This window comes from Sinocyclocheilus rhinocerous, unplaced genomic scaffold, assembly GCF_001515625.1.
Source record: "Sinocyclocheilus rhinocerous isolate Xijiao unplaced genomic scaffold, SAMN03320098_v1.1 scaffold138, whole genome shotgun sequence".
Taxonomy (NCBI): Eukaryota; Metazoa; Chordata; class Actinopteri; order Cypriniformes; family Cyprinidae; genus Sinocyclocheilus; species Sinocyclocheilus rhinocerous.
This window is the reverse complement of record NW_015635519.1, coordinates 302,347-318,594: the sequence shown is the minus strand read 5'-3', so window position 1 is coordinate 318,594 and position 16,248 is coordinate 302,347. Positions and strand designations below refer to the sequence as shown.

Here is a 16,248-nt window from a genome sequence, read left to right as displayed (position 1 = left end):
CACCTAGGTTTCTATCTGATGACGAAGAATTGACAGAGCAGCCATCAAGTGTTCGACAGTGTTCTAGGTTATTACATGCAGAGGTTTTAGTCCGATAATTAACACCTCTGTTTTTGTTACATCAAGTTGTTCTGAGCTATTGGATCAGGAAGATTACTTATAAAGCAGTCTTTTGTGGTAGAAGTGATGGTTCTACCATACTTGTAACAAGGAGTAGAATTTACAGTTTTAGCTATAGCCTATGGAGTTTGCACAATAATGTGTTTTTTGAACCATAAACACATTTCATTACACCAAATACACAAAATAATGTTCTTTTTAGCAACATCATATGACCTCTTTAAAACCTTATCTGCAGCCAGCACTACCTAATAAAATCATAAAAAATATAGCAAATTCTTTAATAAGGTCTGTATGGTGCCCTGGTGGCCTGTATACAGTAGCCAGTGCAAACATTATAGGGGATACATAGAATAGAATAGAATCCCTCGTCGCCGACAGAGAGAGATAAACTGTACAGTGCATGTGGCAAGCAGTGCAAATAACAATAGCAGGAGAAGAAGACATTACTCGCCGTGATTGATGAATGATTCTGACTTACCACTGTTGTTTGATGAACTCATGAAAAACGGAGCGAGAGGGAAAAGAAACGGAGCCAGAGAAAAGAAACGGAATTTCTTTTATAAGAAATTTAAAAGAAATCATTCCTCCTATGTTGCTACAACTGGATAAGAACAAATAATTTAGGCTGGATTTGTGATCTGAATCACCTGTCACTAAAAAAATCTTACTCAATAGAATCATTCATTCATAAATTGGCCATTGCTACTTCTCACTTAGACACACCAATGAGAATTAGGGCGGGTGTTATTCACAGTCCAATTATTCACTGAATAACTTTTTAATAAAATTTTTATCCATATAATGTGGTAATTTTTGCATTCAGTGTTCCTCATAGTGTAAGAGTGACAGACAAATGTGAGGTGTAGGAGGGAGAGAAGGAGAGTCTCTGTATGCGTAAAGCTTTGGTGGGTCTGGATGTTCTTTGATTCCTGAGAATGATTCGTGAGTCATCTTCTTAGTAACTCCACAGCTAACAGGTGCTCCACATGCTGAATTACCTGTTTAACAAGCCCCGTCAACAACCTCTTGAGATTACTCAGAGTCTGTTTCATGGCCAACCGAAAAATCTTTCCTCATTATGTTCCTACGAGTGGATGGAAACTGAATTCAGTCAGAGTTTATAGAGACTTCTGGAAAATGTGTCTAATTAGAACAACAGAGCCACACTAAATTCAGAGTTCATTTTACTTTAAAATACTGTTATTAACAACACAATAGAAAAGAGCCAAGGAGGAAGAACGCTCGCTCATCCTGTCTATTAAATGAAGACAAAAACAAGTATAGAGAAGGGCTGTGTGTTCTTACGCATATCACTTTGCTGTGGTGTGAAGTACTATTATATAACGATGATCTACTGTGATCAGGGATTTGGCCTGCATCTGATCTTCTCCTTCATTTAATACTTGTTCCATGACATTCAGTGTTTCTCTGTTTCATGTCATTGCTGAGTGCTTCATCAAGAGCAAACAAAAGATCATATTGCATCAATAGTGCCACTCAACATGGTGCTTCAGTTTTGACATCTGCTAACATTGAACAATAAACTTCACTGAGGTTATGCACACACAAAGGACAGAGAGAGCTAAACTCTGCAGGACATTTGCTCTCCTGGAGCAGGATTGGACCCCTGGCACAAACCAACACGCTGTGTCTCATTTCGAAAGCTGCGTCTCTGGAGGTCACATCTGTCGGCTGCATATGTCATTGAGGCTGCCTTATTTAAGAAAAGTAACCATTACATCACAAAGTAAGAAAGAAATTACAATAATTTATGCATCTTGAGGAATAAGAGTTAATTTTATAATAATTACTTTTCTGAAATGAGACATTCTCAATGACGTATGTGGCCGACAAATGCAACCTTCGAAATGAGACACAGCTAGAGTTTGTCTGAAATGCGCAAACGCAGACAAGTGGAGTGATACAAATAGTGAAAAGTCCCAGTAATGTTGGACTGTTATATCAGCACTCTTGGAATGCCGCTCATCCATTAAAATTCAAGAACCGAAAAGACATAATATTCAAAATTGGTATAAAATATCAAATGTTATCTGGGATGGTCATTTAGCATGGACACACATTTAAGTTGTCATCTGCTGACAGTATCATCACAGACTAAGGTGATCAAATCAGACTAGAAAGCAACACAATTGACCAAAAACTTGATCCAGGAATAAAAACTAGGAACACTTGGTTATATAGCAGCATGAATCAGAACATCCTCTGTACACAGTGATCCAACAAGTGTTGACATACTTTGAAAAAGCGGGTTTATTAATAGCACATTTTGGGATAGTGTGATTTAAAGTGAAGGGTCTTTATCAAAGTCAGCTGAGAATCTAAAAATACTTTATATGACACCAATCCACCACAGTGACACTCTCCAGATGCTACTTTAGGGCCATGCTAGCCTGCTAGAGGTTCTTGTGTTTCCTGGGTTCTGTGAGCACTTTGGGGTGTATAATGGCTTCCTCCCTCATACACTGCTGTAACTGGCAGTCTGTGAAAATGAACTTCTGTGACCTTGAGTTAATCAAGTGCTCCATTAAGCTGCTGTCAGCTGACTACCTTCAAAAGCAGCTTATCTTTTTGTTCCCTCAGCTCTACAGCCATTATTTTTATCCTAACGCCATCTGACAGTTTGACTGGGATTGTCAGTGAGGGTCACTCGGCTCGTGTGCGAATGACACAGACCTGGTTTGGATATGACACGCACAGTAAAAAGCAAAGCATGGGCTGAGTTCACCAGAGGTCACAGCTGAGAGGAGCAGAGATCTGTTGGTTAGCTGTAATGGATCTCTTTCAGTCATGGGAAATAGTCACTATTAGTGACAACTGTCACTATTCACAGCCTGCTGATGTTGATGACTGTATAGCAAAGCAGGGGAAATGCTAATGAAGAGAAAGACTGGATGAATGTGGTGTGGGAAATTCAGTAATAGGAAAGAATTAGCAGTGTTTGCCAAGGCAAACATGACTATCATTACTCCTTTAACTGAAGTTAAGGATCTGAGCAAACCCTCAACCATAAATCTTAAAGGGATAGTTCACCCAAAAATGAAAACTCTATCATTAATTACTCACCCTCAAGTCGTTCCAAACCCATAACACCCTCATTCATCTTCGGAACACAGATTAAGATATTTTTGTTGAAATCTGAGAGCTTGTGTGGTGTGCCTTTTGACGTAGACCACGCATGTGCTGTGCCTTGTTTACAAGCAGGGGAATGCACACCCATGTGTTTTGGTGCTGTTGTGAACCCGTGTCAAAGACTGACACGGAAGAAAAGAAATTGTTGAATAAAGCCATTATTTTTGTTTTTTTTATGCACAAAAAGTATTCTCGTAGCTTCGTAAAATTAAGGTTGAACCACTGATGTCACATGGACTATTTTAACGTGTCCTTTCTACCTTTCTGGGCCTTGAACATGGTTGTTCTGTTGCAGTCTATGCAGGGTCAGAAAGCTTTGGATTTGATCAAAAATATCTTTATTTGTGTTCTGAAGACGAACAAAGGTCTTGCAGGTTTGGAACGACATGAGGGTGAATAATTAATGACAGAATTTTTATTTTTGTGTGAACTATCCCTTTAAGCTTTGGTACGTAACTCCTCCAGCATAGTTTGTGTAATGCATATGAATGATATCTCAAATCATACAGCTTGATAGGGAAGGCGGTGCTATTGTTTCTCTAAGTAACTACAGTTATTTGCCAATAAAATGAATTTGTCACCTAGCAACCACCCAGAACATGTTAGCTACATGCTAAAAACCACTCAGAATCCATTAGCAACTACATATCAACACCCTCAAGTCGCCCTGATGTCACATGGATTTTATCACTGCCATGCTAAGCATTTTAAAAGAATGTCACCTTTTGTCTTTATATATTTTGACTTCAATCCCATAACGCTGTGACCTTGGTGTAATATTTACTTTATTCTCCTAATACAACTACTTTAATATTGCAATGTGATGGCCTGATTCTCTTGACCAGGGGTACCCTGCCCTGCAGAGCCACCTTCATGCAGGCTTTGGTTTTTTAACCCTGCTCCATCACTCCTACTTGATATTTTCAAGTGATCGAAACACTTTAATCAGCTGGTTTAGGTGTATTTGATTAGGGTTGGGCTAAACTCTACAGAATGGTAGCCTTTCAAGAGCGTGGCTGACTATACCTGCTCTAGACCAGTACTTCTCAAACCTATCCAGTGGGTTTAGTTTTGAGAAGTACTGCTCTTGAAAACCTCAAAATTGTACACTTTGTAATATTAAACTGGCACTAAAATGTCATTGCAACTCATACTATCTTTAAGAAATGTAAAAAAGTGCTGTGTAAATGTAAACCATTTTCCCTATACACCTGGGCTTACTTAGAGTATTATGTTCTGAGGGCATGGAAACCTCTCTCCACGGACTGGAATTCAGGTCAACATCTCTAAAGGATCCAGGTTGAAGAAACCAGCTGATTAATGTGTGTCTAGAGGAACTGAACTCCCTCCACGCTGTGTGGACATGGTAACCATACTTATGTTGTGGCTGATGTTCCTAAGGAACCGGGCAAAAGGATGCAAGGAGGTCTATTATCCTGAAACTCACAGCTGGCCTGCTCTTCAGCTGAGCTCTGGTGGGAATAGTCTCCATTTAGATCTTATAAGGAGCTCAAATTCTATTTGTGCATATTGATTTTAGAAGCTTATTAGTGTGTCACATTCTCAGATGGTATGACTGTGAACTTTTCATGCACCAAGAGTGCATAAGGCCTGGTTAAAAGGTGAATCTACCGTGATTCTAAGGTGTTCTGAGTGGTTTAATGGATTGCTATATAGTTGCTAAGGTGTTCTGGGTTCCCTAGTGGAAAGTCAGCAGAGCCAGTCCAAGTCTTTTCAATATTCTGGTCTATAGATAAATTGCAAATCAGACCACTTAGAAAAGTAAAAGCACACCTCTCCAAAAGAATCTGCATGATTTGATGTATTATGGTAGTGGGCAAATTACAGCCTTCTCAGGCTGTAAGTGACCCCATCAGTGAAGGGAGTTTCTCTGCCCCGACCAGGGTCACAAGCTCTGAGCCTAGGCATCACGGCAGACTCCAAAACATCCGTTGCTATGAATGGTCAACAAACACTTTAAAAGCAACTCTGAAATCATACAAATGATAATCCGTTATATCATTTGCACCAGGGCTCTTTATTAAAGGGAGTTGACTTGTTAACTGAGGTTTGGGAGCGGGGCCCAAACGATCACCTGACTTCCCGAAACCTTCATATATCGGGCCGCCTCATACCGTATTGTTTGTCTACTTCTCTCGAACCCACCCTTTCCCATCCATTCAGCCATCCTTATCCCATATTTCTCTTTCTTTCAGGTTTTATCCTCTTTCTACTCTTTCCCAACATCCTGTTCAATTAAGTATTCCATAGCTTGTTTGTGGCGTGGCCCTAGCTCGTGACTGGAACGGTAAATGTGATCCTGTGATATTGGCTGTGAAATATGTGGAAATTTGTTTGCAGTCTAATTGTAAGAAATCAGTTTAGTTAGACGTTCAAGTTGTTTCACTTTTGTCTCCACTGGTTCATTTTAAATAGTCCTTGTCCATTCCACTCTTAACAATTTATCAGACTTCAGAAAGTGTGAGTTCTGCTTGACAGCATCTTTCATTGCATGTTGAACATATAGAACTACCACATTTTGCTATAAGTTTGATTGCATCATATAATAATTGCTGTTAATAGTGTTCATCGTCTGTTTGATTACGTCTTTAATTGATTTTTCCGTACATTTCTGCCATATGTACATTGACTGACAGTCACCACTGATAAGCTACCACTAAATATTGTAGAAACTTAATTTGCTGTAAAGTTGCTTTGCAATGATTTGTATCGTGAAAAGCGCTGTACAAATAAACTTGAATAGAATTGAATTGAATGTAGTTTCTTAACCGGCTGCTGTCATAGTACTCGGTTTCCACTGGACTGGAGGGACCAGGTCCACAATAGTTTGCATCTGAACAATGTTTATGACCTTAGTTGTTTCCCATTTCTCCATGTCCTTGTGTATAAGAAAAAAACTTTGGGAGATTAAAAAATGGGACATCTTTTAGATCACATCATGTGATGGTGTTATTGGTACTAGAATAAGCTCATGAATAAGACATTACACAAACCTGCAGCAAATAACGACTGGTTAGATCAACAGGTGTGAACTAACAGAGGGAAACCCCTCTTCTGAACTTTGCCCATGCTTATTTTCCAAGCGGCAACCTCCAGCTCTCTCTTCTGAAGCCAACAAGGAAGTGACTTAAAGTGCCGGCTCTGCCCACTTTGAGCTTCAAAAACCTCTTCAGGAACCTACGGGTGACGTCACTGGACACTACCTCCATGTCTTTATACAGTCTATGGTATTTTCCCACTCAAAAAAAAAACAGACAGGTCACAGTGATACACTTGCTGGTCATTTTATTGATGTTATTTTACAGTGGAACCAATGATAACAGAATGAAACCAGCATTTAAAGGCAAAATTAAACAAAAAAAAAACAAAAAAAAACTTTTAAGTGTTCTACATGCTATATTTGAACCTAATTCAATCATGCTCGCTTGGAAAAAATCAGTTTTTCATAAAAACATACAATTAAAATAAAATTAATGACTTATACAATATACTTCACCATTAACTTCATTTTAAATGTACCTTCCATTGGTTTTCTTCCATGCACAATTTCTAACATATATATATATATATATATATATATGTATATATATAAAGAAAAAAAAATTAAGACTTTTAGGCGCATAAAATGCCATAAAGCAGTATTCCACTCGTACAAAGCACCTACAAGTAAAAAAAAAAACTCCTTAAGGTGAATCCTTATGAAAACAAATGGTTGAACTTGGGAGAACGTCATGAATTTCTGTACAACTCAAACGGATAAGTGAACATCCACAGCTAAACAAACACAGAGCGCCAAAACAGACCAGAATAGAAGTCCAATGCCTCACATTGAAAAATGTTCTTAAAATAAATATCGCACATCTGCTAAAAATAAATAATGATCTCAACACTTCACTATGGCAAATGCAAAATGTAAAGTAAAAATCGCTGTGCACTACATCGATGAAAGGGTAAGTGTTTCTTTAAAGCACTACAGTTGGGAGACAGAACCTTCTGCTGTTACCTTGAGGTAGATAACGCCTTTACGAACCTACAGTTAACGCATCGCAAACCTATGGTTAATGCTTGCTGTGCTGGCATCACGTTTGAGGAAGTTTACAGTATGAACAAAATGACAAAAAGGCTTTGCTTTTAAATGGAAATGAGGTGGAAAGGACAAATAAATACATTAGCCTTAATTAAAAACAACAGGAAGAGAAAGGCCAAGACGCACTGCTTGTGTCAGTCCTATTGGCTGTCAGTCAGAAGGTCACATTATGATGTCAGTGGTGGCGTCTCCCACACGGTTGGTGCATTATTCCGCCCTCTTTTTCTCTATACCTTTGCTTGCAAATGGATAAACCATCTATTTCACTACTTAACAGTCGTTCCTCTGTCTTTCCCTAATATGTTTCTGAATCTACAGTACACTGTGTGCAAATATCATGGTGTTAGTTTCTTTTTAAATATATATATCAGAGTTGAAACTGAAAATTAGAGGGCAAAAACATATTTCATGTGTAGGAACACAGTCCAGCACTTTGGATGAATTTATGAACTGAATTAGCTTACATTTAATCCACAGATTTAAAAAAAAAAAAGGGGGAAAAAAATGTTTCCTTAAAAGTAACCATATGTAAAAAGATTAAAAAAATGATTCAAGTACAGAAATACATAACTCTATAAAAAATAAGCTGGATTTTGCTTGAACGGGGTGGATTGTTTAATTTAAATGCTTGAAAATGCTGCTGTAGGTTTTATGGGCGATTTGTGGGGAGCGCTTAACAGCAGAGGGCGTTAACGTTGCCTGGATGGACTTCAGAGGAATGTCACCCGCTCCCTCGAACCCCGGAATGGCCAGAGACTCCAGCTGCATGTTAAAGACAATCTCGCCGCCACAGGATATGAAGTCATCCTCCAGTGTGGACTCCTCAACAGGTTCGGGGATCTCGGACTCTACCTCCTCACGCTTGTTGAAGAGGCGGTCTAAGTAACTGCTCTGGCAGCTGCTGTTCTCCTTCTGGAGCTGCTCGTCTTTGCGGACGTCCCAGCAAGCCTCGTCGATTATGCTGCTCTCGGTAACGTCGCTGTCCGTGAAACTCTCCCAAGGACAGGGTGCTTGGACGCCGAGCTGTGCCAGGTTTACTAGACACTTCTCTTCTTTCTCCTGACTGATGGACTTGGACATGGAGCCGCAAGGAGCACGGGTGTCCAGCTGGGAAACGGAGGTGTTCAACTCATTCAGGAGGTCAACGTCGCCGGATTCTGGCTGAAGGCTCATTTTGATGGTGCTGGCGATAAACGAATCAAAGTCAAAGCCCTGGTTGTGGTTCTGGTGTTTTTCTTGTACGTGATCCTTCTCGGCCACGCAGTGGTTTTGCAGGGCGATCTGGGCCTTGACCAGTCCGTTCTTCTCACACTTGGTCTTGCCTTTTTTGTCGTTCTTCTCTTTGCTTTGCTGTTCTTTCCAGTTGGAGAGGTCAATGATGAGTTTGGGCTCATAGTAGTGGTTCACCTCACTGTCCCTCCAGATCAGATTGTCCAGGTAGGATGGGGACACAGCTTTGTAGTTGCAAGTGTAGCTGCACTCCTGGTCGCAGTATTTGTTCTCATGGTGATCTTCCTGTTGCCACGAGCGCTCTGGTGGAAGATCGAACGATGGATCCTCTAGGAACTTCTCACACTCCCCATCCATGTATTTCCGTGGATCGATCTGGACCTCCTCCTCGTCCGTGCCATCTGACATAGCTCGAGGATCACGCTGCACGTCTTCTAGTTCATGAGTGCTGTGCAGGTGCCAGTCTTGATCAGAGAACTGACTTTCATGGTACCTACAGTGTGAAGGAAAAACAAAACAATTATGGCATTGGCAAGATGGCAGCCAGGAGAACCAACTTTCCTTACACCGTCTCTGCTCTAAAACTCATGACCTCATAGACTGATGAACCAATACTGGAATTTTCACCATTAGGTGAGGCTCACCTGTCCCAGTTGTAGATGTGACTGTGGCTCTCATCCATGAGCAAGATGTCATCCACCTCATCCTCGATATGGAAGGGGTGCAAGGACACTGGTTCGTCTAGAGGGAAGGAGTAATCGCTCATGTATGGGTGAGCAAGAGCCTCTTCCGCAGTGAGCCGGTCCATGGGGTTAAACGTCAAGATCTTCTCCAGGAAATCCAAGGCTACAGTGAACAAATGAACAATAATATATGAGATTTAGACTGCCAACTCTAATTTAGTATAAAGAGTAGCAGAACTGAGATGATTTTCTAAATTCACAGAATCCTATGGATTGCTGCTGGGTAAAGGGAAGGGAGTGTGCAAGAGAGAAGGGTATGCAAGCTTCAATGAGTTTAATGGCGCTTTTCCACTGCATGGTACGGCTCGGTACGGTTCACTTTTGGGGGGTTTTCCACTGGGTACAGTACCTGGTACTTTTTTTAGTACCACTTCGGTTGGGGTTCCAAGTGAACCATACCGTTACCAAAACGTAACGTGTAAACTCTGCTGATCACGGATTGGCCGGAGAGAATCGTCACTACCTGCGTCACTGAACTTGCGACACAAACACAAAAGAACCGCTAGATTTAAATCAGCACAGCCAGCGAAGGATCGGACGCAACTGTTTTGCACGAGTGCACCTTTTTTTTAACAACCAAAAAGTTTTGTCTGTTGCGGAAGTACAGACGTTCCTCTCGTTGATAGCAGAGAAGCGGCTCCAGCGAGAGCTTGATGGGGCGACGCGGAATGAAAAAGTTTTTTTTAGGAGTCGTGGTAGTAGAGGCGGCGCAACTATAACGACATGTGAATAATCCCGCCCACTCTAAAGCGGTACTGAACTGCAGTGGAAACGCAAACCTTGCCGAGCCGAACCGTGCCGTGCTGAGCCGTACCGAGCAGAGTCGTACCACGCAGTGGAAAAGCGCCATAAGAGTCTATAAAATGAAGTTTCTATGAATTGCACGTATTCTGCAAAAATGCTTGTGCAACTAACCCTCAGGGCTGACACCAGGCAATAACTTGGTGAGCGGCGTGTGTGGTTCTGACATGTCGTTCTTGATAAAGACAGGTATTACACTTTGGAGCTCCAGTCTGTCTTCCTCATGGACTACCGGAATGGATTGCAGAATCAGCTGCATCTGTTCCAGCTCGTGAGCTCCTGCGCACACATACAAATGTTTGATTCAGAAACTGTGTCAAGGAAATTGCACTGCCAATATTTGGCACAAGAGACATTTGCATACTCAAAAAACTGGCCTAGTTAGTGTGAATGTTTGAGTTTGGCAATGCTGAGGGTTAATATTAATCTCAGGGTCCCAACGCCATTTGAATAATGAATTTCCACGACTCTCCCATTTGTACAGGATTACTGGATAAGCACTTGTTAAAATAAATTTATAGAGACTAAACTCAAAATTAAAATTCAGATATTTTCATGGCAGTGGCAACTCTGTAAACCAGCTGTGCCTAAACTTGCATCCACTAAATTGCATTAAAACAGTTCTGCACTAGTTTCCAAAGGTTTGAGTTCACAGAAACAGCTTCTCTCTTTTACTACTACAAAAGAGAAGAAATAAAACACCTTGTCCTAGTTTATTAGAATACAGTAAGAATACAGGAAATGACCTTCAGCTACCTGATCATTGTATGTGCAAGATAAGATAGTGTCACAAAGAAATGAGCAACTAAAAAAAGTGACAGAATAAAAGGAAGACACACTGCTATAATACAAGATTATAGGACTTATTTAGACATACACACACACTTTAATACCTGCAAAGAGAGTTTTTCCAGTCAGCATTTCAGCAAAGATGCACCCTGCGGCCCACATGTCAATGGCTTTGGTGTAGTTATTTGGGGAAAGGAGCAGACGAGGAGAACGATACCATTTAGTGACCAGTCCCTCAGACAGATGCCCCTATGGGAGATAGAGAACATTTCTTACAACCAGTGTCACCCAAAGATCCTTGGCAATAACACTGCAGTTACAAAACATCCTTTAAAGGCTTGCAGAAACTGTAATTCACACATATATTGCAACATAACACCCCCCTACTGCTTGAGCATTTAATAATTCACGTTGCTGCTCATCTCATTTCATTCATTGACGAGGTCATGCACCACAATGCATGTATAAAACACTCAGGACAGCTGTATTAGAAATTCCTGACTAAAGCAGGGTTACCAGCTCCAACACATGGCTCAGTTTCAAATCTAGCCTTTAGTTGAAAAGATAGTCAGTCTACAGCTGTACCCTAAGATACAAAACTTGCTCCAAGAAACATCTGAAGGACAAACAGAGAGACAATGACTAAAGGATGACACAAATGGGCAGACAGACAGATCAAAACAGATAAGCGGTTCCTCTGGACAAAGAACCAGGATAGTCCGTCTCGTGCCTGACAACGGTGGACAGACAAGTCAGTGACATCAACCTGCTCGTATGGGTCACCGTTCATACTAAACACCCTCACACAAACTCAGTGTACACATCCAGTGGCCAAAACAAACAAAGTCTAGTGATTCTTGAGGCCAGAATTTTCCCAACAGTTCAGTGTGAGGGCTATTTTTGACTCCATGGTCGTGTTCTTTTCAGGGTATGTGTCAAGCTGTTAAAACCAGATTACAGCAGACCATATGGTCACAATTGACCACTCTAAAACCTTCTCAGGAGCAACAAATACCATCAGAGCCTGACAGACTGAGAAATCATTTCACACCATCACGACCTGACCTCAGTGTCCTTTCACTCCCTCTTAAAACAGCAAGATGCTTGGAAGAACACCAACGTAAAGGATTACAAAACAATCGTCATAGTCTCTGCGTAAAAGGTCTTGTGCAGGGTTACATAATGCAATGAGAGCAGATTACCTGGAAACAGATTACCAACATTCAGATCACATTCTACTTTTAGACTATGTAAAAAAAAAAGATCCTGCTAAAGGATTAAACTTAAACCTCATCTTTCTAAAGACACCAGACCGTAGCCCAATCCAAAAAGAAAAAACAAACACCTGTAATGACGACCTGTAATGAAACATCTGTGATATGGCATCGGAGTACAACTTCTTTGAAGAGCAATAGCATAACTCTTAACATGCAGCAGGACCATCACGACCTGACCTCAGTGTCCTTTCACTCCCTCTTAAAACAGCAAGATGCTTGGAAGAACACCAACGTAAAGGATTACAAAACAATCGTCATAGTCTCTGCGTAAAAGGTCTTGTGCAGGGTTACATAATGCAATGAGAGCAGATTACCTGGAAACAGATTACCAACATTCAGATCACATTCTACTTTTAGACTATGTAAAAAAAAAAGATCCTGCTAAAGGATTAAACTTAAACCTCATCTTTCTAAAGACACCAGACCGTAGCCCAATCCAAAAAGAAAAAACAAACACCTGTAATGACGACCTGTACGACCTGTACAACTTCTTTGAAGAGCAATAGCATAACTCTTAACATGCAGCAGGATTTGATGTATTGAAAGACTCCACGATTACTAATCAAACAATCACTAAGCCATATAACATTTTTGGTTTATCATTCAAAAAGCGGCAACTTAAAGGAATAGTTCATCAAAAAATGAAAATTGTCATCATTTACTCACCCTCATGTTGTTCTAAACCTGTATGAGTTTTTATGTTGAACATAAAAGATGATATTTTGAAGAATGCTGGTAATCAAACAGTTGATGGCCCCCATTGACTACCATAGTATTTCTTTCCCTACTATGGAAGTCAATGGGGACCAACAACTTTTGGGTTCTTCAAAATATCTTCTTTTGTGTTCAACATAAGAAACCCATACAGGTTTGTAGCGACATGAGGGTAAGTAATTTGACAATTTTCATTTTTGGGTGAACTATCAAATAAATGCACTGCCTGTTTCAGAGTAAAGTGTGGCACTGACGTGTGGTACTTACAGGTAAGGAGCTCATTATTTTATTATTACAGTCCAGTTTGCAGTATAAAAATCATATAAAATAATACATAAAGTACATACATTTTAATTTTAAAAAGCATTTAGCAATATCAAGAAAGACACACTAAGCACAAAAGGGAGGAAAAAAATTCTAAATGGTTTATTTCCTGAAAGTTCTGTCTGCAGTTCTTATTGCCATTTGTTTCATGCAGATATATGTTTTATGTAGTATAGTTTCACAAAATTAAAAAACTTCAGATTTCAAAATTCTAATTATCTAATTTAGATTAAAAACTGCTTGCAGCATCTTTGTTTGGATCTTGATTAAAATACAGTGGTTGCCTCTTTAAATGGAAAGAGATTATCAAGAGATTTTCTTTGTGTTATTTATTTATTTGATTTGGGGTCTGTTTTAAAATTTCAATTTAGTTTAGTTATTTTTAAACATTTAAATTTCACAAAGAAATATGCAGCATTTTGTCCAAGCAATAAAAGGACACTTTTTCATTTATAACTTGTCTTAAATGTATTGTTAAAAAAAGTTGAGTTAATTGTTATATTCCTAGAGAACAGCATGTGCTCATTCAGAAATTGACGGAAGCGGGGTCTTATAGGGTCAGTGAAATACAAACGTCTGCATAACTGATTCTCGAGGAGGAGTCAAACCTAACCAGTCATGACACATTTTAGGCAACTCATTTGAATGTTAAATAAATCCACCCTCGCTGGTGGCGTGAGGTGGCAGATGACTCATGCAAACCATGAGAGGAGCTCCAAACCAACCAGCAGGAAGTATAAATGTCAGACAGAATTGACAGACTCCATCACAGCTCATATTTATCGGTGTTTGCCAAGGCAAGCATTACTACCGCTCATAAATAGAGGACTTGACTCATCCTGCACCATTTGAAATATGGACATGATACTTTACACAGCTTGAGGAGAAGAAGAAAAAAAAAGTAGCAATTTTTTTTCTTCACAAAAGGAATTAGCATCTCCTTCCTTTATGCTCTTTCATATGAGAATGCAGGGTGAATACTTAAAAACAAATAATCTTCCATTTCAGTTCTAAGGTCATCGGAGGCCACAAAAGTAGGTCAAAGTCTGGTAATGGAGTCAGTTCAGACTGGTTTCACAGCTTCTCTGTAAAATGAGTCAATGTGAGAAAGACAGCTGAGAGGAGTGAGAAACATTCCAGGCCCAATTTATGCCTCTAAAAAGTCCCCTGTGTACAAGAAACACAGTCTCCAGTCACCACATTTAACATACGCACATGCACACAATGAACAGAGGAGCCCCTTTGCAGCTCAATGGGGGGAAAAAACAGCCTCTGGTAAATTCACAAAAACTCTAAAACCTCAAACAGCTGCAGAGACGAGGCAGAACAAGTCTGAACCCAATGACACACGCAAGCATCAAAAGCAAGACTTGGAGGAAAACCAGAATCCAGAGAGCTTAGCCAAACACAGACAAAGAGAAGAGAGGAGAGGGGGAAGGGAAGGAGGAAGGGAAGTAGGGGGTTGATCCTCTCTGCACGTGAATTCCAAACATTCCTCAGACTGGCTCGGATTTCTAGAGCAGAGCAGTTCAAGATAAAAAGACCCTCTAAAAACAAGCAGCTACCCTTCAATACAGAATCCCTCTCACAATAGTTTAAAAGCCCATGTTCTACACTTATACCATTTTTTTTCTCTGAGGTTTACTAATCATGGGCAGAACCTAGCTTTACATGATATTCCATCTGTTTTGCCTAGGGATGCATGATATTATCGGACTGATATCGGCCGATATGAAAAATTATGCCGATATGTCTTGCTGATAAGAGGATTAACTCACATGTGCTCAGGGTGTGCTAGCGATTAGATCACGTCAGCAGTGTGGTCATTCTTGAAGCTAACTTTTGCCTGGCTTTACATGATATTCCATCTGTTTTGCCTAGGGATGCATGATATTATCGGACTGATATCGGCCGATATGAAAAATTATGCCGATATGTCTTGCTGATAAGAGGATTAACTCACATGTGCTCAGGGTGTGCTAGCGATTAGATCACGTCAGCAGTGTGGTCATTCTTGAAGCTAACTTTTGCCTGAATGATGATTAGATTCACTGTTTTGGATCGCTGCATTTAATTTGAAAATGCACATACAAGATGATGCTCGGTGTGTGATAGAGTCAACAGTTTCTAGCATGTGCAGTAGCAGCAGCGGCAGCCTCCTCCGGGTCCTAATGCCCGTCTGTTAAGGCATTTTATTTACATAGGGGGGCGCTGTAAAAAAGTAAAATACACATCACTAAGAAACTTGTGTTTCTGAATAAATTAAGCAGTATCAATGTCATAAAATCATGAGTGTGTTTTGATTTAAAGATAAGAAGCTATAGCTTACATGAATAAAAAATAAAATAAAAAAAATCACAAACATGACACTTGTAAATTAAATAATTTTATATGCAGATTTATTCATTAATGTGTAATATGTTTGTATTTTTTTAATCGAATTATGAGCTCTAAACGATTTTCAGAGTTTTTACAACTCTTTTGCCTTAGACCATCTACAAATGTTAAATCCTAAAATAATATTTTAAAGTTGCCACTGAATCTTTCTGAAAAACAAAAATGCAGCGATTGATGCATAGTTGATTTATAATTTTCAAAGCTTTCAACGTACTGTCATTATAAAAAGAACTTCATTATTGTTTATTTAATTCTAACAAATACGTTTTTGTTCAAAATAGGGATGTCAATTTTCGATCATTTCCATGATCGATCGTCGTTTAAATTAACGACCAAGTAATCGATTAATCGTTAACTTTAATACAGCAAAATGCGTCTATTGCAGCAGCACGCAGTCACCGGCATGACAGGATGTGCAAAAGCCACTAAAAAAAACCCGCTTTCTCACCCGAATTAAAGTGGTTTAAGTCTGAATAAAATGCTAGTAGCAGGATCGTAAAATGAATAGATGTGATTATGATCATTTGATAAAATGAAGAGAGCGCGCCGTACGTTTGAGATCATTTTACTTTGTTGACTGTTTCCTATCCCG

At 39.8% G+C, this 16,248-nt stretch overlaps 1 protein-coding gene across 5 annotated transcripts in view; it reads right to left on the bottom strand.

Annotated features, from left to right (window-relative positions):
• Positions 1-7,595: 7,595 nt before the first annotated feature.
• LOC107746943 (mitogen-activated protein kinase 6-like) overlaps positions 7,596-16,248 on the bottom strand; it is a 28,121-nt gene continuing 19,468 nt past the window's right edge. For all 5 annotated transcript variants that reach the window (XM_016561298.1, XM_016561299.1, XM_016561297.1 and 2 more), the window contains 4 exons: positions 11,049-11,193; positions 10,270-10,434; positions 9,256-9,457; positions 7,596-9,104 (listed from right to left, as the gene is read on the bottom strand). In XM_016561298.1, the coding sequence (XP_016416784.1) occupies positions 7,997-9,104; positions 9,256-9,457; positions 10,270-10,434; positions 11,049-11,193 (1,620 nt within the window). In that variant the 3' untranslated portion in view covers positions 7,596-7,996. The remainder of the gene's footprint in view (positions 9,105-9,255; positions 9,458-10,269; positions 10,435-11,048; positions 11,194-16,248) is intronic.